The following is a 23,757-nucleotide window of genomic DNA, read 5'->3' as shown; positions in this document are numbered from 1 at the left end:
CTTAATGAATTTTGAGTGTAAATTTTTGTAGGAAAAGAGGCAGAGATGGCAGAGGGGAGAAGGGGGTCGTAAATGAGCAAGGAGAAAGGTGTTGTTTTCTCTCTTTGGAGATCTCCTCTCCAGATAAGTTTTATGGTTTTATTGCATGGCATCTGTGAGTTCCTGGGTTTTGGCTGCATGAGGAGTTAATTTCATAAGGAAATAATTTCACTCCCTACAGAGTGTTACAAGCTGTTTGTGCATAGATAAGATTCCTGAAGTTGCAAAGAGTAAAGTCTCAAAACCAAAGAGATATTCTTTATAAAAGTTAACACTCAACCACGCCCCCCTAAAACGGCTCATTCAAACACGCCCCCACATGTCTACGTCACGGTGTGGGGAGATTTGCAAAACACCGCCCAAACGTATACACAATGAAAGAAGGCAAGACTTTTATTCTTGCTGTATCTTGACATCTTGACATGTCCTGGAGACGCTGTGTTTCGTTGTGAAAGCGAAACTACTTTGTTTGGGCTTCCAAAAGAGGACACAACTAGAAATCAGTGGTTAACACTGTTTCAGAACAGTTGAACCCAAATATTCGAGTGTGTGCATCGCATTTTACGGAGGACTATTTCCTGAACCTGGGAGTAGCCTGTCAGCTATGCTCAAAGACTGTTTCTATAAAGTGGGGCAATTACAACTTTGCAAGGACAGTCTGGCGCTTCTGACTCACAGCCTGGGTTTTAATGTTTTTGTGTTGTCGCGCGGGACACGGCATCACAATATGGTAAGGGGCGTAACATTTCCATCTCACGCTTGAGGTATTCGGCCAATCACAACGCGCTGGATACCTGGCCAATCAGAGCACGCTTCGCTTCTCAGAACGATGAGCTTTGTAAAAATTGGCACGTTTCAGAAAGGCGGGGCTTAGAGGAGCAACAATAATGTACAGTATGTGGAAAATAATGTATTTTTTTTTTTACCTTAAACCGCATAATCACATTGCATTACACCAAATACACCAAATAATGTTCTTTTTAGCAATGTCATATGACCCCTTTAATAGTCAATCAAAAACATACAGCACAATCAATGTAGTCTGATTCCTGAACCAGTGACTCTTATGCGCCGGTTCTATTTAATTAATTAAAAACATAGAGCGCAACCAATGTAGTCTGATTCACAATCGTGTGACTGTTATGAGCTGGTTCTTTTCAGTTTGTCAAAAACATATATTGTGACCAATGTAGTCTGATTCTTGAACGAGTGACTCTTATGAAATGGTTATTTTTAATGAATCGAAAATATACAATGGGATCACTGTTTTTAATGAAATAAAAATACAGCACAAACAGTGTAATATACTATATACTGAAGCACTGATACACTTTCAAGGCTGTTCTTCTCAAATGCAGACGGTCATAAAGAAGCAGTGCTACGTGCTTGGGTTTATATACGAACTGCAGGGATCTGCCTTTATTAGCCTCTGCAGGGGTCTTGGGTCAGGCTCACATGATTGAGTTCTTCTGCAGGAGCTCAGAGAGTGTTTGGAGGTGAGCCCTGCATGCGCTCGTGTTCGAGGAGATGTGTGAGCAGGGAATGCTGGGATCAAAGAAACTAGCGGCTTGAGCTGATTATGAGAGATCAATCCTGAGTTTATATGTGCTGTTCCAAATGACTTAATCCAAATGGGAAGATCGAATTTAAAAACCAGACATTAATTCCTTTAGAGGCAGGAGGAAAAAACCCTGAAAAGGTTGGGTGTATTAGTTTACACGTGCCATTGTGATCCTAATGCTGTAATGAGTTTCTCTCTAGCAGGAAATAGTGCTTAGAATTAAATGACTGTATTCTTCTTCAGAGGAGGAGAACGCCAGCTGACTTGTGTCATTAATGGAACAAAATTGCACAAATTAGCATGGATTGTTGGTGATTATTTTGTTTATTTTGTTGCAGAACAGAGAGCTGAGACCAGAGGAAATGGATGGTAAGTTCTACTTCATTGCTAAAGAATCACGGTTTCCACAAAAATATTAAACAGGCACAACTTTTTCCAACATTGACAGCAATCAGATGTTTCTGAGCTGCAAATCAGCAAATTAGAATGATTTCTGAAGGAAGACTGGAGACACAGAAGACTGGAGTAATGATGCAGAAAATTCAAATGTCTTATAAACAGAAGCCATACATAGTAAACATGCAGTGTTTCTGATATTAAACTAAACTGAACTAGAGTCTGCAGAATGCTTTGTGTTTTGATCACATGTAATTTCTGACATTTCGAGGTGCAAATTCTCACTATGAAATTTCCCAGCACACTCCAATATAATGTGCCAATTGTTCCATTTTAATTTGAAGAGCTTTTATTTCATTCTGAATAAAAAAGGTTTGCAATGAAGTATTCCGTTACAAGTGTTTTGGTCATTCAGAGATGCATTGTTGTGCTTGTAAGTGCTTTGTAATTGTCTTCAAAATTGTTTTGAAAGCAGAGGACATGAGGGAAACATAATTGTACTATAAAATATTCTCTTTTCATTATCTCTAACTCGCTCTGTCCTCTTTTTTTTTTTTCCTGAACTACTTTCTATCTTCACAGAGCTACGAGAAGCCTTCAAAGAGTTTGATAAAGACAAAGACGGCTTCATTGGATGCAAAGACCTGGGGAACTGCATGAGAACCATGGGATACATGCCCACTGAGATGGAGCTCATCGAACTGAGTCAGCAGATCAACATGAACTGTACGTAACAACAAATCAACATGGTTTGTTCAACATTTATTTAGAAATGTAGGTTATATAGGGCTCTGTTTAGTGCTGCCTGCATACACTCTTAAAAATGAGGTTTTTACAGTGATGGCATAGAAGAACATAGAAGAAAATTTTAATAATCTAAAGAACCTTTTGTGCAATGGAATGGTTCCATGGGTGTTGAAGGTTCATCGTGGAACCAAAGATGCCAGTAAAGAACCTTTGTGGAAGTTCACTAACAGCTTGTGTCCTTTGTCTTATAGTGGGAGGACATGTGGACTTTGAGGACTTTGTGGAGTTGATGGGCCCCAAACTTCTGGCTGAGACGGCAGATATGATCGGAGTAAAGGAATTGAGAGACGCTTTCAAAGAGGTGAGGAAATTTGCTCTCAGCTTAAATGCACATTTCATTTCACTTCACTTCGCGTTCCTTGTAAAACATAGTAAAATTGGCCAAAATTGTCATGAAGAGCAGGAAAGTATGCTCGAATTCATTTAAACCTCTTACCGCTCTTCTTTTGTTCCCTTTCTCTCAGTTCGACACCAACGGAGACGGTCAGATCAGTACAGCAGAACTAAGAGAGGCCATGAAGAAACTGCTGGGCCAGCAGGTGCTGTTATTTACTTTGCTGAAAAGCTTTTATAGCTCTCATCCAATTCTCCTTTCATCCTTCTATTGATTCTTATTCCCTCAGGTGGGTCACAGAGATCTGGAGGACATTCTGCGGGACATCGATTTAAACGGAGATGGGCACGTGGACTTTGAAGGTGAGCCACCTTGTGTTTGCTATGCTAATTAGTAATGCTAATTTCACTGCCGCAGTGTTTTTATTGCTGTGCTAGGTGTAGAGAATCGGTTTATGCGGCATGGGAGAAAATAATCATAGTGATCTGTCTACAATAATCCAAAAAATATTACATTCACATTCCCTTCCGTGTCTCTTGTCCATATTTTGGAATGCACAGTAAAATTTAATTATGGAAAGCAATAATTCCAAGGTTTAATCCCAAATTTAATTAGTTTTTTTGTTCTCATTTTGATCTCAAAGTTATTAAAGTAGCAATCAACCTTTTGAAAAGTACATTTCTTGAGGGAAAACGGATTTTACTAGCTCTTTTGGAGGGAAAAATACATAGACGTACTCTAGTGTTCACAGCGCAAGCTCTTCAGTCTAACCAGAACATTTATTGAAACTAATTGCAAAAACGGTTCTGTCCGAAAAAGTGGAAAATTACTTTTTTATGGAAGAAACCTTGACTAACATAAGTGGATTTAAGAAAAAAATGCAATGCAAAATGCAGAATATGAAAAAAAGGACTGAGACAAATGATCCCTATTTTTGGATCCATTATTATTTATTTTGCTCCCTCTTGCTGTGTCACACAGTTTAGCTGCTATTGAATCTCATCCCCGTGAAGGCGGTAAAGTGACAGTAGTAGAGCTGTCAACCAGATTATCTCTTAACCACAGGATTATTTCACCTCTCAGATTAACCACGCTCAAAAAGAGCATGAAAACGGCAAGGACAAAAATAGCTAGCACTGTTATTCTTGCTGATGACTGGAGGTGTGACAGGTGAACATCCTCTTGTTGTATTTGGAGCTCAGGCTAACTTTGACTCATCCGAGGTCAATAGTACATTTGTTTTTTCCCCCCGTTATTTATAAAGCAAGAATTTATAGAGCAGCGGTTCCAAATGATGGGCTGCAACCCAAAACTGGGTCACAGACAGCAGAGAAAAACAATGGCAAATGCAAAAATAATACCACGCTAATAATATAATTATGCAGAGTTTGGATAGCAAATTATATGCTCTAAAAGGGAGAAAAATGTGTTGTTGTTCATGGCAAAACCACACACACACACACACACACACACAAATAGCCCTTTACACAATCTGACATGGCTGCGGTTGGAATTGAACTGCGGGTTTCGTCTGGTCAGAGGAGAACTGGCCCCCCGACTGAGTCTGGTTTCTCCCAAGGTTTTTTTCTCCATTCTGTCACAGAGGGAGTTTTGGTTCCTTGCCGCTGTCGCCTCTGGCTTGCTCAGTTGGGGACACTTAATTTCTAGCGATTATCGTAGATTTGATTGCACAGACACTATTTAAACTAAACTGAGCTAGACAATGACATCTCTGAATTCAATAATGAAATGCTTTTAATTGAAAATTGAGTGTTTAATCTTGTATATTACTGACACTCTGTCCTCCAATTTGATACCAATTTAAGTCCTTTGACAATCTGTATTGTTAAAAGCACTATATAAATAAAGGTGACTTGACTTGACAAATAGGATACAGTCCTTAAAAAATTTTATCCTATTTTTTAAGAAATTTTCTATAATTGGGTGCAGTAAATATACTGACATAAGTGCATAAATTGTGATAATGTGTTGGGTCACCACTTGATGTCCAATGCAAAATCTGGATTCTTAAGCAAAACCAGTGGGGAAGCACTTATATCGTTTTGTTCATGTATGTATGTATGTATGCATTTAATTAAATCTTGGACATGGACATCACAATTACATTGGACAAACCATATGCATTTGCTTAAGTTTTATTTAGCATACATGCTAATTTTCAACACCTGTCCATGGGAGGCTTTAGAAAAAAACAGTAATAATAACAAATACAAAAAAACACATATTCAGAATTATGTATATGCATAAGCAATAGAGCAAAGGCAACATGATCAGACAATAACCCAGTAGCCACCGCTGTTTTGTTTTTAGTCATTGTTTAAGTCCTCTCTTAAAAACATTTCCATCAGTCTCTCATTTTAAATTAGTATGTAAAGCATTCCAGAGTTTTGACTGACCAAAAGAGGTCTTATACTTTGGGACCAGACAGTCGTCGCCACTAATAATGGCCTATGAGAGCTCTGGCGCCTACAGGCTAATTTAGATAACTGACTGTTTAAATAAAACAATTTCTGGTCTTTCTCCTATCAGAGTTTGTGCGAATGATGTCCCGCTAGAGGAAAGGTGGACAAACCACGTCATAAACTGGATCTCCTGTGCTCCGGCATAGATAGAGGAGGATGGAGGAGAGGAAAGATCAGGAGGAAACGGGAGCAGCCTCACAAGAGGAACATGACCTCTGACCTCAAAGCACATAAGAAAGAACTGCACTATAACCCTCCATAACAGCTTTCATGAAGCCCAGAAGCCAACAGTGGGAACGAGAGGACGACTCTAATATTAATACTGTGATCTCTGAAACATATTTGTGTAACGGGGTTTTTTACCCAAAATAAAGCCTGCGAAGGGTCTGATGCAAAAAATATGCCCCGAGAGCAACCAATCAAAACAGCGACTGATCAAGCTACTCAAGTATTCAAAAATTCACTACTTTAATTTACTGGCATTTCACACCTACTTTGTTACGGTAGGGAGCATCAGATGAATTGCAATAACATTACCGTTTCATATTTTAAGCTATTTATTCATATTTGTAATGTATAGAAAGATGAGTGTGTATAGTTTCCCTTTAAAAGACTCTGGCTGTTTTACAGTAGCCTATGATAGATTATTACTCACAAAGATTTTATTTTATATATCAATGTACTGGGAAATGCTGGAAACTTTGCTATCAATCATTTGCTATTATTGTACAATACATCGGACCTATGCACTACTGTATGCGTGGACATATTTTTAAATGTAGAGAAAGATTTGCCATAAAAAAACAAACAAACATTAAATTGCCCTTGTTTGCACACTGTCTTGCATGAATGCTAGTGCTGATACAATTGAGTCAACACAGCCGAGTAGCCTACACTTGTGTAGTTCTGTCATGTATTTAAATGTTGTAAGTTTAGTTAACAGTCCAACAAGCCTCTTTGACCTTAATACACTATTTGAGATGTACTTTGTGTGAGTGTGTGTGAGAGAGAGAGAGGTTGGATTGAATTTCTTGTACCTTGTTTGTGTGATTTCAAGTTTGTCTTACCCGAGTTATTCTATGCATGCCAAAACAACTTTTTGTAGAGTGTAGATTTAATTAAAGAGTTGTGCAATCAAACAGTTTCTGTTTTGAACTTGTATTCTTCAAGACTAATTTGTCAATCAAAAAAGCAATTGTATTATTGAGCCATATCTAACTTATAAGAACGACTTCCGGTGTCATTTGCGTTGTTATTTTAGCTGTACAAAGACAGTCCCTTATGCTGCTTGATTTGCAGACTGTTTTTTTCATAGAATTTTAATGTATTATCGCATTCATAAACATTGGTTTGTAGAGCAAATAGTTTAACTGTTTACTACACTTTTACAGAAAATAGCTTACATTCGTCTGTCAAAATAAGGCAGTAGCCCAGGGTTCCTCAAATCTTTCCCTGGAGGGCCAATCTGCTGCAGAGAGCATGCTCAGGTATGTATGATTAGGGTTAGACCTAAACTCTGCAGGAGTGGGCCAGATTTGAGGATGCCTGCAGTAGCCCCTCACTGCAGAACAAAGATCCAGGGGGCGGGGTTGCATCCACATCTAGGGGGTGGAGATGGTAGGTTTAGGTATATGTTGGGTGGGAGGAGTTGGATCTAGATCCAACCACGCCCCCTGGATCTCTGTGTTCTGCACTTCTGCAGTGATGACCATCTCAAATAAGGTGGAAATGTTTTTGTTGTTATGAAGAGCAATCGACTAGTTAAGAGTCGCATGTTTGTGTTACCTGCATGACACACAGTAGAGTTCCAGCTCCAGCATCTGGTCACAGATGGTTTTGCAGTATGTGAGGCACGTGCATTTCAACCTTGGTGAAGCATTTCATTTATAAATGTCAGTTTTTAAATCACAGTGCTCTCTGTGATAGGAATCAAATAAACCATTTTTCAGAAGGCCAAACTGCGACATTAAAAGTTTGTAAAGAAACATATTTGCTGTAGAAACATTTGAGATGATAAGGAATTAGATGACTTTCAAAAAATAAACACATTTTTCACACTCTCTATAGATGTTTTAATTTGTCTAACATCAGTGCACACATACATGTATCACAGTCATTTGTGTGTGTGTGTGTGTGTGTGTGTGTGTTTGTGTGCCATGGACATTTCCATCACATCACAAATTATGCAAATCTTTTTTTTTCATTTTTGGACCAAAATGGTTGACTTAATTAAAGCTAATTTCAAAGCTGACATTTAATGCATCCTAAATACACCAAATTAATTAACATTTTCACACCTTTTGCATATTGGATATGACGCGCAACAGACTTGCAAGAGACCTTTTTACTATTTACTTTTTAGCTTTTTTTTATTTTTATTTTTAATTTCTTGTCTTCACACATTCTCATTTCATCTCTTCACTGACACTGTTGTCTCTTTTGGTAACAAGAAAACTAATGTTTATTTGGGGCTGAATTGTTAGCTTTAGAGGAAATTACACCACGTCTGAAGGGTAGTGATAATTAAAATAAATAAAATTAAATAATAAAATAGATAGATAGATAGATAGATAGATAGATAGATAGATAGATAGATAGATAGATAGATAGATAGATAGATAGATAGATAGATTTGACATGTAATAATTTATTTTTTATTTATAATGGACTGATTAATTGGATAAAGGCTTTTTAGAGTTCTGGGACAAAGTATATCAGTAAAAAACAAACAAAAATGCATTTGAAAAGTAGCAAATGCAAAGTATGGTTCACAAGGACGCTTTAGTGTGATGTTCATGTAACAAAAATAAAAAAAGTGAACCTCTGGATTTAGTAAAAAAAAAAAAAAAAAAATTGTATTATATGTTTGTAAAATCTAAGCATAATATTTAAAAACAAAACAAAACAAAAACTTTTATATATTTATATATATATATATATATATATATATATATATATATATATATATATACACACAAACAAAATATAATTGATAATGCAGACGCCGCTGTTCTGGGATCAGTTTTCCCCGCCACTATCCGCTCTCGAAACACAAGCTGCGTACATAGAACAACTGCGCGGAGATCAGCGGTAGGAGCGACAATCATCCAATCTTCATCAACGTCGAAGCAGCCAAGCCCACCGGAAGCGGAAGTTGCTGCAGCCGTGCCTCGCGCCGCTGCTGATGCGCTTAAACTTGTTGCATAACAACAACAACAGCAGCGTCTCGCGATGCTCAAATGTGAAAATAGTGTTTTATTGAGAAGACAAATCAGCATTTAAACGCTATCTTCCAGGCACAGGTCAGTGTAAACAGCGGGTTTCATACATTTAAAGACGTTTGGCGGGTTAATTACAATTAATAAAGAGAAGCTTGTGATTAGCGCTATAGCATCCACTCATTTACATCTGTATAGCAAACAATGCTTCATACAGCTGCAATTTTTCTCAGCTTATGGTGCATTTTAGATATAATTGACTTCTATCTCAGAAATAAAGATGTAGAATATGTTTAGAGTGTTATATTTATAAAAGTAGCTTTTTGAGTCCATTTGAATGGTCAATTACAGTACATCCAATAGTGCCTATCAACACTATATAACACTATTATAATTCCTTTTAAATAATTAATCTAAAAGGTGGAGAAGGCACGTATCATTTTATATCATAAATAATGGCAGAATATTTTATCAATTTATTCTGAGCAAATCTTCATATACATATTTCTGTGTTTTTCTAGATGTGACAGAAATGGCAGTGGACTGATGTGAGACCGTTTGAAGCACAATATTCTTCCCAAGATACTGTAAAAGCAGGAAGGATTGGATATTCAGTTTTTTTTTTTTAACCTTGACGTGTCCCGCTGATGTGTATTGCGTTAATTTAATGGATATTTGTCCATTGTTCCAGGCGTAAATGATCATTTTTCCCTATATATGCCCATGAAGGCCGTGTTTCAGCGAAGGCTTCAGAAATTGAGGCACTTTAGAGGAGTCCAGCAGTCTGTGTTTAGGTTTAAATAGTCCGTTCTCCACGTTTTGGTCAAGATGGAGTCCTACCTATTCCCCTTCGACAGCCTGATCTGTATGCTCTTGGGCATCTCCTTCACGGTGTGGTTCACCCTTCTTTTGGTGTTCATCATCGTACCTGCAATCTTCGGTGTGTCCTTTGGGATCCGCAGACTGTATATGAAGTCCCTCATCAAGCTATTTGAGGTGAGTGAGTGAGTTGATGTTGAGAATGCCTGTCATTTTATAGTAATTAAATTACTCAACAAGAATATCCGAGGAGCTGTGGAGAGATACAGCAGGTTTGATGGTCTGTCTGTGGTGCAGTGGTCTTGTAATATAAGTTGGAAGGTCATTCAGGGAGTTTTTGCTCTGTGTTTTACTACTTAGTTCAGTTGCAGTCAACACTCTTTCCCTTCACTGAGGATGCAAGAGGCCCAAAATAGAACATAGATTCACGATTGACTGAATTAGTAAGTCTGGAGGGTCTGGCTGTCATTTGACTTTGCCTCACTTTATTCTGTGCTGTCACACATTCTTTCAACTTCAAAACTTTATGGACAGCATGCATTGTTGCAGGACTCTGGCACTTTGGGTCATTTCAGAGTGGTTTGTAAAGGTGTGAATTTATGGGTGAGAATTTTTATTAAGCGCATGATATGAAAGTTCTTTTCATAAGAGAAAATTCTTCTCTTTACTTGAATTAATGTGAAAATGGAAGCCTATATACGTAAAAGGTAAGTAAATGTTTGTCTACCCCACATTGATGGGTCAGGTACACTACTATTCAATAGTTTGGGGTCAGTACAGCTGAAAAATTAATTTAGTAAACATGCATTAAATTAATCAAGTCACAGTAAATACATTTATAATGTTATAAAAGTGTTATATTTCAAATAAATGATGTTCTGTTGAACTTTCTATTCATAAAAGAATCCTGCAAAAAATTGTCTCATGGGTTATACAAAAATATTAAACATCTCAACTGTTTTCAAAAAATATTTCTTGAGTAGCAAATCAGCATATTAGAATGATTTCTGAGGGATCATGTGACACTGAGGACTGCAGTAATAATGCTGAAAATTCAGCGCTGCATCTCCGGAATAAATTGCATTTATAATATATACATTTGAAAATGGTTGTTTTAAATTGTAAAAATCTTTTCACAATATTACTGATTTTTATGGTGTTTTTCACCAAAGAAATGCAATGCTTATAAGTACAGGATACTTTCACAAACATTTAAAAAATGTGACCAATCCCAAACTTACTGAACTCGAGCTGAGAAAAATGATACAGAGATGCTTTTTTAGATGATTTTATGTTCATTTAGGAATTCATTTAAACAATTCTAAATTTTATTGGAATGTTTTGACATTTTGGCAATGCTGTTTTTTTTGCCAGTGCTGTTTCAGAAATCGTCATATTGCAGGTTTCCACCTAGAAATGGCGAAACAGTGGCCTGTTCTTGATGCTTGAGGATTCTCTTTTTGGAACTGACAGCAAGTATCAAAGATTTCACATACTTTGGGTAGCGTGACGCAAATCACTAGGTCTAATGCATGACTTAATGCAAAAGATTTGCTTCCTTACTTTGTGATTGAGATGCATCGACTAATTTTGTAATCACATTGTTGTCAAATCCTGAGGTGCCTAAATGTTCCTAATTGTTGCAATCATTTGTTTACTTAATGCATGTTGGCAAGAGCTCTGTGTGTGACCTACAATAGTTTCTGATGATTTCCTATGGTGCCACTCTCCTCTCATCCATCTGGACTGATGTAGTCACTCTTTCCGACCCTCTCCAGACTCCCTAAGAAACTCCAGATGGCTGTTTTCCAGTGACTAACTTCCCTGTACTCTGCTGTCCTGTGACCCTGAACAGGGGAGCGAGATTTAGTCTGACAAGCAGCTTGACTGTTCACTCTTTCCCTATCCCGACCTTCGCTTCTGCATCTCCCTGAGTCACAGCATCATCAGCGCCCGTGAGAGTCACTGTTTACTTTCATAGAGCGCATGGACATCTTTCCACACTCGGTGCTCAGCTGCTGTCCTTGCTTGACTAATCCACTTTAATGATCCCTAAGGGAAAATTCAGATGCAGCAACCGCAACATCAACATCAAATGTTGTGTACACGTGTACATACATGTGCAGGTATAGATAAGCAAAGCAAAATAAGGAAAAATATTTACAGGATTCCTGTGGGTCTTTAAAAAGTCTTGAAACTTCTTAAATTCATTTTGAGCAAATTTAAAGTCATAAAATCTGAAATGTCTGAATTTTTAACACAAGAGTAAACCTCTTCTTTTCAATGATTCTGTGATTCTCTTCTTTTCAGCAGTCACTAACAATCTGTAAAACTTATTTGAAACCCTCATTAAGAAGTTATGCTCTGTTTAATCAAAATGCGGTTTCTTGTAGTACTTGATTCAAAAGAATCAGTTCAGGAAACATTCAAAAATATTTTGGAAGGAATGCATGACATTTTGGTTACACAATAAAACTATATCTGGCATTTAATACAATGTTAACACTTGTGTTCTGGGCCACCCGTTCACAGGAAGAAAATACTAAACACTTAATTTAACACATTGGCTGTGTTCCTCTCTACTTTCAGACACGCATTCGCAAACTTCCCTAAGCACTTCCCCTTGGGGGCATCCACTCTGCCATTTTGAAGTGCGTTCCACTTCGTGAAGTGGACAAGGGAAGGTTACATGGACAGACCCTCGACCCCTCGATTTTGACCGAGGGCGTGAATCTGCTTCATATGCACACTTCAGGCTGCTCCATAGACCACAATGCAACACGATTAAGACGTCATCACAGATCGCGTTTAATTTATCCCCACCCCAATCAACTCTACAATATGTAAATTATTTTTTTAAACATTTATAACAGCCCAAACATATCTATTTACATATATAATGCTGCACCAAACAAATTCATAAGGGCAAAATGTAAACAATAAACCAACTCCATGACAGATTCTATGTGATCAAGGGCTTAGGAGGTTTCCGATTCAGCCTGTTGCAAGGGTTCCGCCAGAAGTGTGCACTCGTGCAACATAATCAATGACATGCATCCAAGTAAACGAGATGGAGGGAAGTTTGCGAGTGAAGGGCATAAAATATGGACTGGAACGCAGCCATTGAGTATATAGACTAGTATTGGCACAAAATTGTGTTTCTTTTCTTTAAGCACATTGTTTTCATATCAGCAATATCCAGTACTGATCAACATCTAATTTCAGTACATATGCATATATGTTTGAATAAAATCTGGGATTCATGGTTTATTTTGGAATTGTATGAGTTTGCTTTTTTTATGGACATAAAATAAAATGTAAAATTTTGAAAAAGGTGATAAGTCTCAAATTTGTTTTTGAAACCTATGCAGAAGTCCTGTATTCTCTTCAGTGCGAGGCAGCAGGTTTAAGACAGACAGGTTCTTTTATCTTGTTCATTTCAATCTGAACTGATTCTAGGAGTCAAGTGCTCCTACAAACTGCATTATAGGTAAATATTGGGTTGAAAGTTGTTTATTGCTGGTTTCAACTAGGTTTTAAAAGTTTCATTATTGGCGATTAGTGATTGACTGATGCTTTTTGAATCATTTTGACCAAATCATTGAAAATAACTGGTTCAAAAGTCTGTTGAATTGTCAGTGGTTGTGGTTTTCAGGCGCTCTCTGGCTGAGCTCCAGGACCCAGCAAGGACACACGGATCAGCCGTTGTGTTCTCCTCCCCAGTGGTGTTTTGGGCGGCTGGCTGTGATTCTGTGGAATTGGCTTCCCAAAGGCTGTTTACCGCTTGAATGTTGTTTGTTTCCCCGTCCTCATGACAGCTGTATGAGGTCTCGTGGGGTCTCAGTCCAGCCTGCCTTTGGGGATGCAAAATGAATGTAACATGGTGTAACAAAAGGAAGATTAAGTGTTTCAATTAAGACATCGTGACTCCGTAATGAAATGCATCATCACCAGAACATGATGCAGTGGTTCAGTAAAAATTTTTGCACCTTTAATTTGGTCAAATAACCACAATTTGAAATATATTATTGCTGCTTTGAGGCTTTTAACGCAACACAACTGTGGACACACCAGGGTACTGTGCTGAACTATTACAGTTTGTGATTTGCTTAATTTGTCTGTCTAATTCTCATTCTGTTTTCAGTGGGCGACCTTAAGAATGGAGCGAGGAGCCAAGGAGAAGAATCAGCATCTCTACAGACCCTACAGCAATGGTGAAACACTAAAAAGATCATTACCACTGACATCATATCGTCAACATTATCATAACCCTGCTTTTTTCCCCCCCCAGGGATTATTGCTAAAGAACCAGTGTCCCTCGAACAGGAGATCCAGGAAATGAGGCGTGGCGGTGCAGAGCCTGAGTTTGACATGTCTGACATCTTCTATTTCTGCCGGCGAGGTGTGGAGAGCATCGTCGATGACGAGGTGACCAAGCGCTTCACGGCGGAGGAGCTGGAGTCCTGGAACCTGCTGACCCGAAGCAACTACAACTTCCACCACATCAGCACCAGGCTCACGGCGCTCTGGGGAGTGGGAGTGCTCATCCGATACGGGCTTCTACTGCCACTCAGGTGAGAAGAAGATCTGTGGATGCTGCATGAATGCTTTGTGGATGGATATGGTTAGCGATAGTAGTTGTTTTTAAATGGGTAATCACTGAGTTGAACTGGCTCTCATATTCCTGTTCATTCTTAAAGACATGTTAGCAGATAGATCGGCTTTAAGACTGGATTACATTACACAATTTTTGCACACAATTTTCCCTTGATTTGCAGTCTGGACGAGTCGATGTTAGTTGCTGAAGGTCAGAGCCAGTCTGCCGATTTTGGAGTTGATAAATTTCACAGAAAGTTGTGTGGTAAATATGTGACCCTGGACCAAAAATCCAGTCATAAGGGTCAGTTTTTTTAAAATTGAGATTTATGCATCATTTATACATCAGTATTTGGCTGAGACAACTATTTGAAAATATGGAATATGAGGGTGCAAAAAAATCAAAATATTGAGAAAATCGCCTTTAAAGTTGTCCAAATTAAGTTTTTAATAATGCATATTGCTAATCAAAAATTAAGTTTTGATATATTTATGTGTAGGAAATTTACAAAATATCTTCCATGGAACATGATATTTGCTTAATACCCTAATGATTTTTGGTATAAAAGAAGGGATTTTATCGATACAGCTAATTAGACGATATTTTGCAGAATGTGTTATTGTGCTGGTATCTAAAGGAATACCATGGACAGCTGTCTTCTAAAGTTTTTGATATTCTTCATATTCTGTGTGGTGGTCAGTTCACACTTATAGAAATTAATCTTTTCCAATGAGTTTAAATAGATTTTTACCTTTTATGGGTATTTTTACCTTTATAAAGCCATTTTTTCTAAAAGTGTGCTTTATCTTTTGAGTCAAATTACATTTAATCGGTAAATTAGAATAGTAAGACATTTGGGCTGTTACCAAGCAAATGAAATAAGTATCAACAAAATTCATCTTTATAATGCAGAGGAAACAGAGAAGCTGCATCTGAAGTGGTATTTAGATGTTTACACATTGTTTAATGCAAGACATGAATGCATTTAACCTGCAGTTACAAATGCATAAATGAATGTTTTGAGGCATTAAACACAAAACGTTGAATACTGATATTTGAAATTATTTAAAGGGCACCTATTATGTCCCTTTTTGCAAGATGTAATATTGGCCTTGGGTGTCCCCAGAATGTGTCTGTGAAGTTTCAGCCCAAAATTCTACACAGATCATTTATTATAACAGCTGGAAAATGTAATTTTTGGGGTGTGTCTAAAAACGAGCTGATTTGGAGAGTATAGCTTTAATGTAAATGAGCTGCTTATTCCCGCCCCGTCTCCAGAAGAGTGCGTTGCGTATACGTGTCTCTCTCTGCATTGCATATTAGTGATGGGAAGTTCGGATCATTTTACTGACTCGGACCTTTGAGTCTCGTTCAGCAAAACGAACGAATCTTTTTTCGAGTCATTTCGTTCATTTCGTTCATTTTAGCAAAATATAATTAAAATGTTACGTGCTACTTCCCTAACACATCTACTACTTATGCAAACGTTGATCACACTACAAACTATAATGCTATAAGAAACAGAAAAGATTAATTCATCGTTTACCTGGGTCTTGATTAGCTCACCTCACCTCTTATCTGACAAGCATTCGGGTTTGAGTCGTTCGTTCATCACGTGACAGCCTCATACACTAACCAATGCAGTCAGAGCCGGAAAGAGAATTGATTAGTTCACCTACCGAGTCATCGGGTTTGAGTCGTTCGTTCTTTTGTCACGTGATGTGACCGCTTTTGGCAGAGAAATTAGTTAATTTACAACCTTCCTTACAAACGGGTGCATAGTCATTATTATTATTATTATTATTATTATTATTTACTCGTACAGTTATGTGATGCATTTCTGGTCTCAAATTATTGCTTTTAATCTCTGTCACAATGGTTATTTTCCATAATACTGAATGTAGTAATAAAGATAATAAAGAGTTGGTTATGCTTTAATTTAATTTTTTTATTTTTTTTGGAGTCTTCATAAAATACAATACCTTGTTGTATTTATGTCTTTTGAGTTAACCCTTTAGATTAGACTATAGTGTTATACTTTTGTAACATATGACACTTTAGACATTAACACTGTGTACACACTCTTGAATTGTTTTTTTTATTGTTTATTTTTGTGCCAGAAAAAGCTTTAGCAAAGAGGATAACTATTCCAAAATGAATTAAAACAATTTAAATAAAAAAAAACAAGAAAATTAAAATATACTAAAGCCACAGAGCCAGATCATAACCTTAATATTTTAAACTAACATTAATCATTCATATTCAAAATGTTATTTGCTTTCACTTTGTCATTGTGTCCTTTTTGACCAATCTTCTTATACAAACATTAGACCAATATGTCAAGTCTGCCTAGGAAAAACAATTATACCAGCAAAGTCAAAATTGGAGTAAAAATGAACAAACTATAAGTGCTTTGTAATTTTAGGCTTGGATTTTTTTATTATATAGTTATACTATATGTTTATTGATAGACAAAGAGAGTGAAAGGACAAATCAATCAATATTTTATTTATAACAGGGTTTTATTTATTTATAAAATAACACAGATCCTCAAGAAAGAGTAACAAAAACATAGTGACAGAAATGAACAGACCATTTTTATTTCTAGGAAAATGCTTATTACACATATTTTGATAAATATGATCCAACATACAGTTTTACTTTATAGTATTTTACTGATCCGGCAAGTGGTCACGTGACAAAAGAACGAACGACTCAAACCCGATGACTCGAAACAGGTGAACTAATTCCAGTACAGAACCTATAGGATGTTGCGCATGCGCGACTGAACGAATCACTCCCTGAGATGACTTGTTCTTCCCGAGTCACATTAAAGATTCGTTCAAAATGAACGAATCGTTCAAGAACGACCCATCACTATTGCATATCTGCAGCAATAAACACAGCCGGTAGAAGCAACGTAACTGAGAGCGAGCAAACCGGTGTTCAGCCGTACATATGGGAAGTCAAATGTACTGAAAGTAGGCATGGGACAAGAACCGGTTTCAAGGTATACCGCGGTTTGGAAAATTCACTGTTTCAAAACCACTAAAATTTTCCGTTATACCGTTCCTGCGGTATGCGCAGTTTTTTTTACGTGTCGTCAAAGACGGAAAGTGCAGGACTCCCTCAGTTGTGAGCAGTGAAGAGCGTAATGAGTCACACGACTCCTCCTCCTCCGGACAGCGGTCAGTGGTCAGTGAGAGTAACCTGTGTGTAGGATGATGGCCGCATGAAGTGAATCCCTGGAACTTTTTCCCCCGTCGAAAAAGGCGAAGTCTGCCGTATGGGAATTTCTCGGGTAACGTAGAGTAGACCAATCATGTTCCGTACACAACGATGTTCCGTACAGGTGACGTTTTGGCGCCGATCGCTAAATAAATACTTCCAGGTCGTACACAAACGATATATCTGTGTCGTCTTCATTTCTCCCTCTTTCACCCTCAATCAAGACAGAGACCCATTCGCCGGTTGTTTCAGTGTTGAAATAAATAATATTTTGCGTGCTACCGAGGCAGATAACATGGCTAATTAACTAGCTAACATCAACTAGTTTCCTCCCTCACGTTACTTCACAGAGCGGGGAATAGCAGACTAAAGTACTACGTTTCTGCGATTTGGTACAATAAATTTAGCTGGTATCACGTCTATAATTTTAAGCCTCCTGCCATTGTTTACATCTGTTCAAAATCACGTCATTTAAAAAAGAAACAAACTGCTGGCTCAGGTGTCTTTGCCACTGTTTGAGTGTAATATGGAGAGAGACCGTGTGTGTGTGTGTGTGTGCGTGCGTGTGTGTGTGTGTGAGACACAATCGCGCACTCTCCTTATATGTGCACACATCTTTGTACCTCACCGCTCATAACTTGGACTGAAAGATGAATGTGTAGAAAGTGAGCATATCTCCAAAAACCTTGTTGAGCTGCAGGTTTAATGACTGCATTTTTTACAGAAATTGTTTTGATTTATGTTTGAGCTATAATCGCAATACCGTGATATTTTTATCTAAGGTTATCATACCGTCAGAATCTCATACCGGCCCATGCCTAGCTGAAAGTGGGATGAAACAGCGCAATGTTACAGAGCTTGCACGCGGATCAATGGACCAAGCCGCGCTACCAAACGAATCTCACGCTAATCTCACAAGCACGGCGCTGATCAGTTAAAGGGGTCATATGATGTTGCTAAAAAGAACATTATTTTGTATATTTGGTGGAATGCAATGTGTTTAAGTGGTTTAAGGTAAAAAAACCCCATTATTTTCCACATACTGTACATTATTGTTGCTCCTCTATACCCCACCTTTCTGAAACGCACAGATTTTTACAAAGCTCATCATTCGAAGAAGCGAGGCATGCTCTGATTGGCCAGCTATCCAGTGCGTTGTGATTGGCCGAATACCTCAAGCGTGAGACGGAAATGTTACGCCCCTTACCGCATTGTGGTGCCATGTCCCAGCGCCACAACACAAAAACAATAAAAACCCATTATAAACGAGGCTTTTGTTGCATCCAGTAGGGACATAATTACTGATTATAATGACTAGGGCTGGGACAATAAATCGTTGCAGAATTGATTCGGCGTATACATTTGTGCAATGTTTTGCAAACTTCCCCACACCGTGACTTAGACGTGGGGGTGTGGTCGAGTCTTAATTTAGTAATCCACAGCGTCCTCAGCAGCTCAGATGTTAGGAGAAAATGAAGAGTCTTATGTTCAGTCTTACATCCAAACACGTTAGCATGACGTTACATCTGCTCGAGCGTGGAGAAAATGGAGGACAGTGTAACCGCTAAGAGCGAAAACTATAGCAACGCAGGGCTGTCAATCAACCCCCGTGGCCCGGCCCTCCGAAATGTGACGTCACACTGCGGTGAGAGTCAAAACGGCAGGCCTAGTGAGACTGACTTGGTTTAAAGGGGATTAAAAAATGAGTGGGTGGATTTTTATTATTGTAGGGTGGTTGTTCACACACTGCCAAGGCCAACACACATTTATGTCCATTTTGCATAATAGGTGCCCTTTAAATAATAAAATATACTTTGAATGGGAAATTAAAACCACCAGTAGGTAGCAGAAAGTCACTGTTAATAAATGAGTCATTGCGATTGAACTGAATCATTTAAACGGTTGATTCATTCAGGAATGAAACACCGTCATGTTGCTCAGACACGCATAAATCTAAACATGGAATAAATCTATACATTTTCTGCCCCCATGTCTTGAATTTGTGATCATTCTAAATGTAATTTAATAGACTGAATCGTCCAGTGAAAGAACGCACTGTTAATGCGTAAAGCGCACTAGTCTAGACTTCACGTAATGTATGCGTGCACTGCACTCTGTAGGTGTTTTGAATGGTTTTTGCAAAATACTCGATAATGTCAAATCAAACATCGTTAAGACAACAATTACGATATTATTGCAGATGATATAATATATGTCCCTACCATTGCTACAAATATACCTGTACTACTTATGACTGGTTTTGTGGTCCATGTCACACATAACTTTTTAATTTATTATTATTATTATTATTGATTTCATCTGGTTGAAGGTTATCAAACATTTTAGTGTGTGATTCCCTTATTAGGTCTGTAAGTCATTCAGTCTATTATGCCCAGTTTTTCTCTATAATTGTTTTCAAATTCAGCAAGTGTATAACGCTTAGTGTTCTGGATTAAAAATAATGCGGTGTATTTCAGTGAGAAATAGCCAAAGTTCTATGTGGCCCGATTCCAAACCTTAAAAACTGACATAGGTCAGCGGTTTTAAACTGTCAGCAATTTTAAACCATCAGCAGCTTTAAGGCTTTCAGGTGCCAAATGCTAAGTGCTCAAGGTTAAACGGACACCTTATATTTTTATTCAAAAGAACTATGCTGAAAAAATGTGCAAGTCACCTGAGGCTGTCCGCAGTCTTAACTAGCCCAGGATGTGTACTCTAATGCAGACGCAATGCTTGTGCTGTGATTATGCTAAGCAGTGTCATTATTAGATTTTGCTTTTAAAATTTGCAGTGTTGCTCTTAACAGGGTCACGCTTGCTTTCACCGGTGTTGGCCTTCTTGTGGTTCTGACGTCAATCGTTGGCCTGTTTCCAAATGGAAGGTATGTCTTGGTAGACTTCTGAAGGTTTAGCACCTGAAGCTGTTGATGCTGAAAATTCAGCTTTAAGTCACAGGAATAAATTAAACTCTTTTGACATGTAAATGTGTACATTAACACTGACTTCTCTAATGAGCAGAATGAAGAATTATCTCAGTGACAAGGTTCATCTGATGTGTTACCGTATCTGTGTGAGAGCCCTCACAGCCATCATCACCTACCATGACAGGTACTGACACACAAACACCTACCATATGCCAATATTAAACACAATTAAAGATCTCTATGCCTGGTTTTACTTTCCATATTTCTTAGTATCCACTTAACTTTTTTTTTTCTTCCTTCAAGTGAGAATAAACCCAAAAACGGAGGAATCTGTGTGGCCAATCACACCTCGCCTATCGACGTCATCATTCTGGCCAGTGACGAATGCTACGCTATGGTAGTGTGATGTTTTTGTTGATGATTTAGGTTCAGTGTTGATATCGAATGCAATATATGCATTAACTCTCTGTGTGGATCAGGTGGGTCAGGTCCATGGTGGTCTGATGGGGGTCATTCAGAGGGCGATGGTGAAGGCCTGTCCTCACATCTGGTTCGAGAGGTCTGAAGTGAAGGACCGACACCTAGTGGCCAAACGGTAACATTGCATTTTCCTCACATATACAGTATTCAACTCCTCCAAGATTAACTTGCAGTTATGATTTGAATATTTCTGTTTGTCACAATCAAACTGATTTTATTTTTTAGATTAAGTGACCACGTTGCAGACACAAGCAAACTGCCAATCCTCATATTCCCTGAGGGTGAGTGTTAAAACTCCTGCTTATATTACCATTTCGTACTGAAGTATATTAATATATGTGGAATAAATCCACTGTGTTGTCATTTCTAAAGGAACTTGTATTAACAACACTTCAGTCATGATGTTCAAGAAGGGAAGCTTTGAGATCAGCTGCACTGTTTACCCTGTGGCCATAAAGGTCAGAACAGCCTCCTTTTTCTGTTATGTGCTGACTTTGTTGTTTATAAAGTGTATTAAATTCCTCTGGCTGTTATTTTGGCAGTATGACCCTCGTTTTGGTGACGCGTTCTGGAACAGCAGCAAGTTTGGGATGGTGAACTACCTGCTACACATGATGAGCAGTTGGGCCATTGTGTGTAGCGTCTGGTACCTTCCACCAATGAGCCGCATGGTGAGTGGTGAAGCTTCAAAAGAGACGTGTATCTATCTATCTATCTATCTATCTATCTATCTATCTATCTATCTATCTATATGTGTGTGTATATATATATATATATATGTATGTATGTATATATAATAACAATGTTCTTCAAAAGTTTGGGGTCAGTAAGATTTTTTTAAGAAATGTATACTTTTATTGAGAGAGGATGCATTAAAGTGACAATAAAACATTTATAACGTAACGATTTCTATTTCAAATAATAGCTGTTCTTTTGAACTTTGTTAATCCAAGAAACATGAAAAAATACATCCACAAAAATAGTTTTCATCATTGGTAAAAAGAAGAAATATTTCTTGAGCAGTAAATAAGCATATTAGAATGATTTTTGAAAGATCATTAGATATTAAAGACTGGAGCAATGATGATGAAAATTCAGCTTTGATGAAAATAAATAATATTTTAAAATATACTAAAAAACAAAACGTTAATTTTTGATTGTAATAATATTTCACAATTTTACCATTTTTACTGTATTTTTGATCAAATAAATGCAGCTTTGCTGAGCTTCTTTCAAAATATTACGATCTTACAATCCCAAACTTGTGAACAGTGGTGTGTTTTTCTTTCCAGAACTCTGGGACTATTTTTGAGCTTTTTGGTCACTCATTCCCTATATTTAGGTGAGTTTTAAATTCATATTTTACAGGAAGGGGAGGACGCTGTACAGTTTGCCAATAGGGTCAAAGCGGCCATCGCTAGAAAGGGAGGACTGGCAGACTTGTTATGGTGAGTTCCCGTATTAAAGAGTGTCAAACACATAAGTGACTAAAAAGGAAGTGCATTGACATTTTTAAGTGAAATGAAGCTCAAAGCTTTTGTGTTTTGCATGTTCACAGGGATGGTGGTTTAAAACGAGGGAAGGTCAAAGAAGTTTTCAAAGAGGAGCAGCAGAAACTTTACAGCAAAGTCTTAGTGGGCAGCAGCGAAGACCGCAGTCGCTCTTGAAGAGATGCAGCTGTCTGCTTGACATTATACATGCTGCTCGGTGCTCACGGCGAGAGCCTGGACCCTCAGCGGATGCAGTGCGGCCCTAGATTGGCCCCTTCCTGAACCTGCTCAGACTGAACTGTAGAACTGAACTGATGAAGTCATTGTGAGTTGGTGGGAAACTGTGTTGCCAGACCCTCGGCTCACTGCTGCGCCTCAGGAGCTTTTGCATCATTGCACGAAAGTGTCTGTGGCATTCAATTCCTGGGCTGACTATGATTTCAGTTTGGAGTGAGAGTTACACATGGCATACTTGAGTGAATTTTTTTCCCTTCACAGTCTGTTACAGTTTTGAATATTTGTGATGTTACTATAATGCATGATGTCCCAGGAGAAGAATGAATGGAAGAGTTTGAAGTGATTTATTTAAGCTTGTATAAAAAAGAAATCAGAGCAAAAGTTGAAAGGATGGTGTGCGTAGAACTTTATTGTTGGTAGAACCATGAAAAACAATGTTACGTGTTTAGCTGCTCAGCGTTCATGTCCTCATGGCAGCCTCTCTAGTGTGCCGATGTTCTTTTTAATAAAATGTTTTTTTTTTAACATTGTGAGTTCATTTCTACTTTTTAATTAGTACATTCAATCTATCTATCAAGCTTGTAAAAAGATAATTACTTTTTATCTCACAGTTCAGATTTATGTATTTATTTATTTTATCATTTCTCAGAATTGCAGGTTATCGCAATTCTGCCTTTTTTGTGATTTAATTGTGAGATAAAATCACTTTTGAGGAAAAAAAGTCAGAATTGTGAGTTAAATTGCAATTAACATTTTTTTTTTTTTACTTATTTTTACAAAAATGCTATGTAATAAAACGGCCACATTTTTTAAAAGTGTATCGCTTAACTTGTGCAATGCATTTTTATAAAGCGTTACAGTGACAAGTGTGAAGCGTTACAAAAGATTTGAAAAACAATGGTTGTTTACTTGTTTGTTTACTTAAAAACAGTTGATGGAAAACGCTTTCTATGTGAATGGCTCTATAATATCGTGGTGAATATTGACTATAATTAGCCTATATGTACTGTCCGATACAGCGAACTGCTGTTTACCAGTCGAAAGTGTTACGTACTCCCAAGCGAATGTTTAGCGCACTTTACTGACTATGAATTTGTGTAGTTACTGAAAAGTTGTAATACCATGTTGTAACTTAATCCTAAAGT

The 23,757-nt window shown here is 37.8% G+C and overlaps 2 protein-coding genes across 6 annotated transcripts in view; both read left to right on the top strand.

Annotated features, from left to right (window-relative positions):
- cabp1b (calcium binding protein 1b) overlaps nucleotides 1-6,754 on the top strand; it is a 32,179-nt gene extending 25,425 nt beyond the window's left edge. For all 3 annotated transcript variants that reach the window (XM_058790375.1, XM_058790376.1, XM_058790377.1), the window contains 6 exons: nucleotides 1,939-1,969; nucleotides 2,579-2,722; nucleotides 2,995-3,104; nucleotides 3,268-3,342; nucleotides 3,427-3,499; nucleotides 5,688-6,754. In XM_058790375.1, the coding sequence (XP_058646358.1) occupies nucleotides 1,939-1,969; nucleotides 2,579-2,722; nucleotides 2,995-3,104; nucleotides 3,268-3,342; nucleotides 3,427-3,499; nucleotides 5,688-5,713 (459 nt within the window). In that variant the 3' untranslated portion in view covers nucleotides 5,714-6,754. The remainder of the gene's footprint in view (nucleotides 1-1,938; nucleotides 1,970-2,578; nucleotides 2,723-2,994; nucleotides 3,105-3,267; nucleotides 3,343-3,426; nucleotides 3,500-5,687) is intronic.
- Nucleotides 6,755-8,746: 1,992 nt separating this feature from the next.
- gpat4 (glycerol-3-phosphate acyltransferase 4) lies at nucleotides 8,747-23,137 on the top strand. Of its 3 annotated transcripts, none has more exons than XM_058789749.1 (13): nucleotides 8,747-8,922; nucleotides 9,360-9,834; nucleotides 13,802-13,871; nucleotides 13,949-14,231; nucleotides 20,289-20,363; nucleotides 20,500-20,589; nucleotides 20,709-20,802; nucleotides 20,885-21,000; nucleotides 21,111-21,166; nucleotides 21,258-21,343; nucleotides 21,428-21,556; nucleotides 22,254-22,333; nucleotides 22,444-23,137. In XM_058789749.1, exons 2-13 carry the CDS (start codon nucleotides 9,667-9,669, stop codon nucleotides 22,550-22,552), a joined length of 1,356 nt encoding a protein of 451 aa, XP_058645732.1. In that variant the 5' UTR covers nucleotides 8,747-8,922; nucleotides 9,360-9,666; the 3' UTR covers nucleotides 22,553-23,137. The 3 variants fall into 3 exon arrangements, with proteins under 3 accessions (XP_058645732.1, XP_058645733.1, XP_058645734.1); XM_058789750.1 differs by lacking the exon at nucleotides 8,747-8,922 and adding an exon at nucleotides 11,032-11,612 and having other exon boundaries at nucleotides 9,722-9,834; XM_058789751.1 differs by lacking the exons at nucleotides 8,747-8,922; nucleotides 9,360-9,834; nucleotides 13,802-13,871; nucleotides 13,949-14,231 and adding an exon at nucleotides 17,263-17,555.
- Nucleotides 23,138-23,757: the final 620 nt, after the last annotated feature.

Source organism: Onychostoma macrolepis, chromosome 10 (genome assembly GCF_012432095.1).
Source record: "Onychostoma macrolepis isolate SWU-2019 chromosome 10, ASM1243209v1, whole genome shotgun sequence".
Taxonomy (NCBI): domain Eukaryota; kingdom Metazoa; phylum Chordata; class Actinopteri; order Cypriniformes; family Cyprinidae; genus Onychostoma; species Onychostoma macrolepis.
This window is presented reverse-complemented; position numbering and strand designations above follow the sequence as displayed.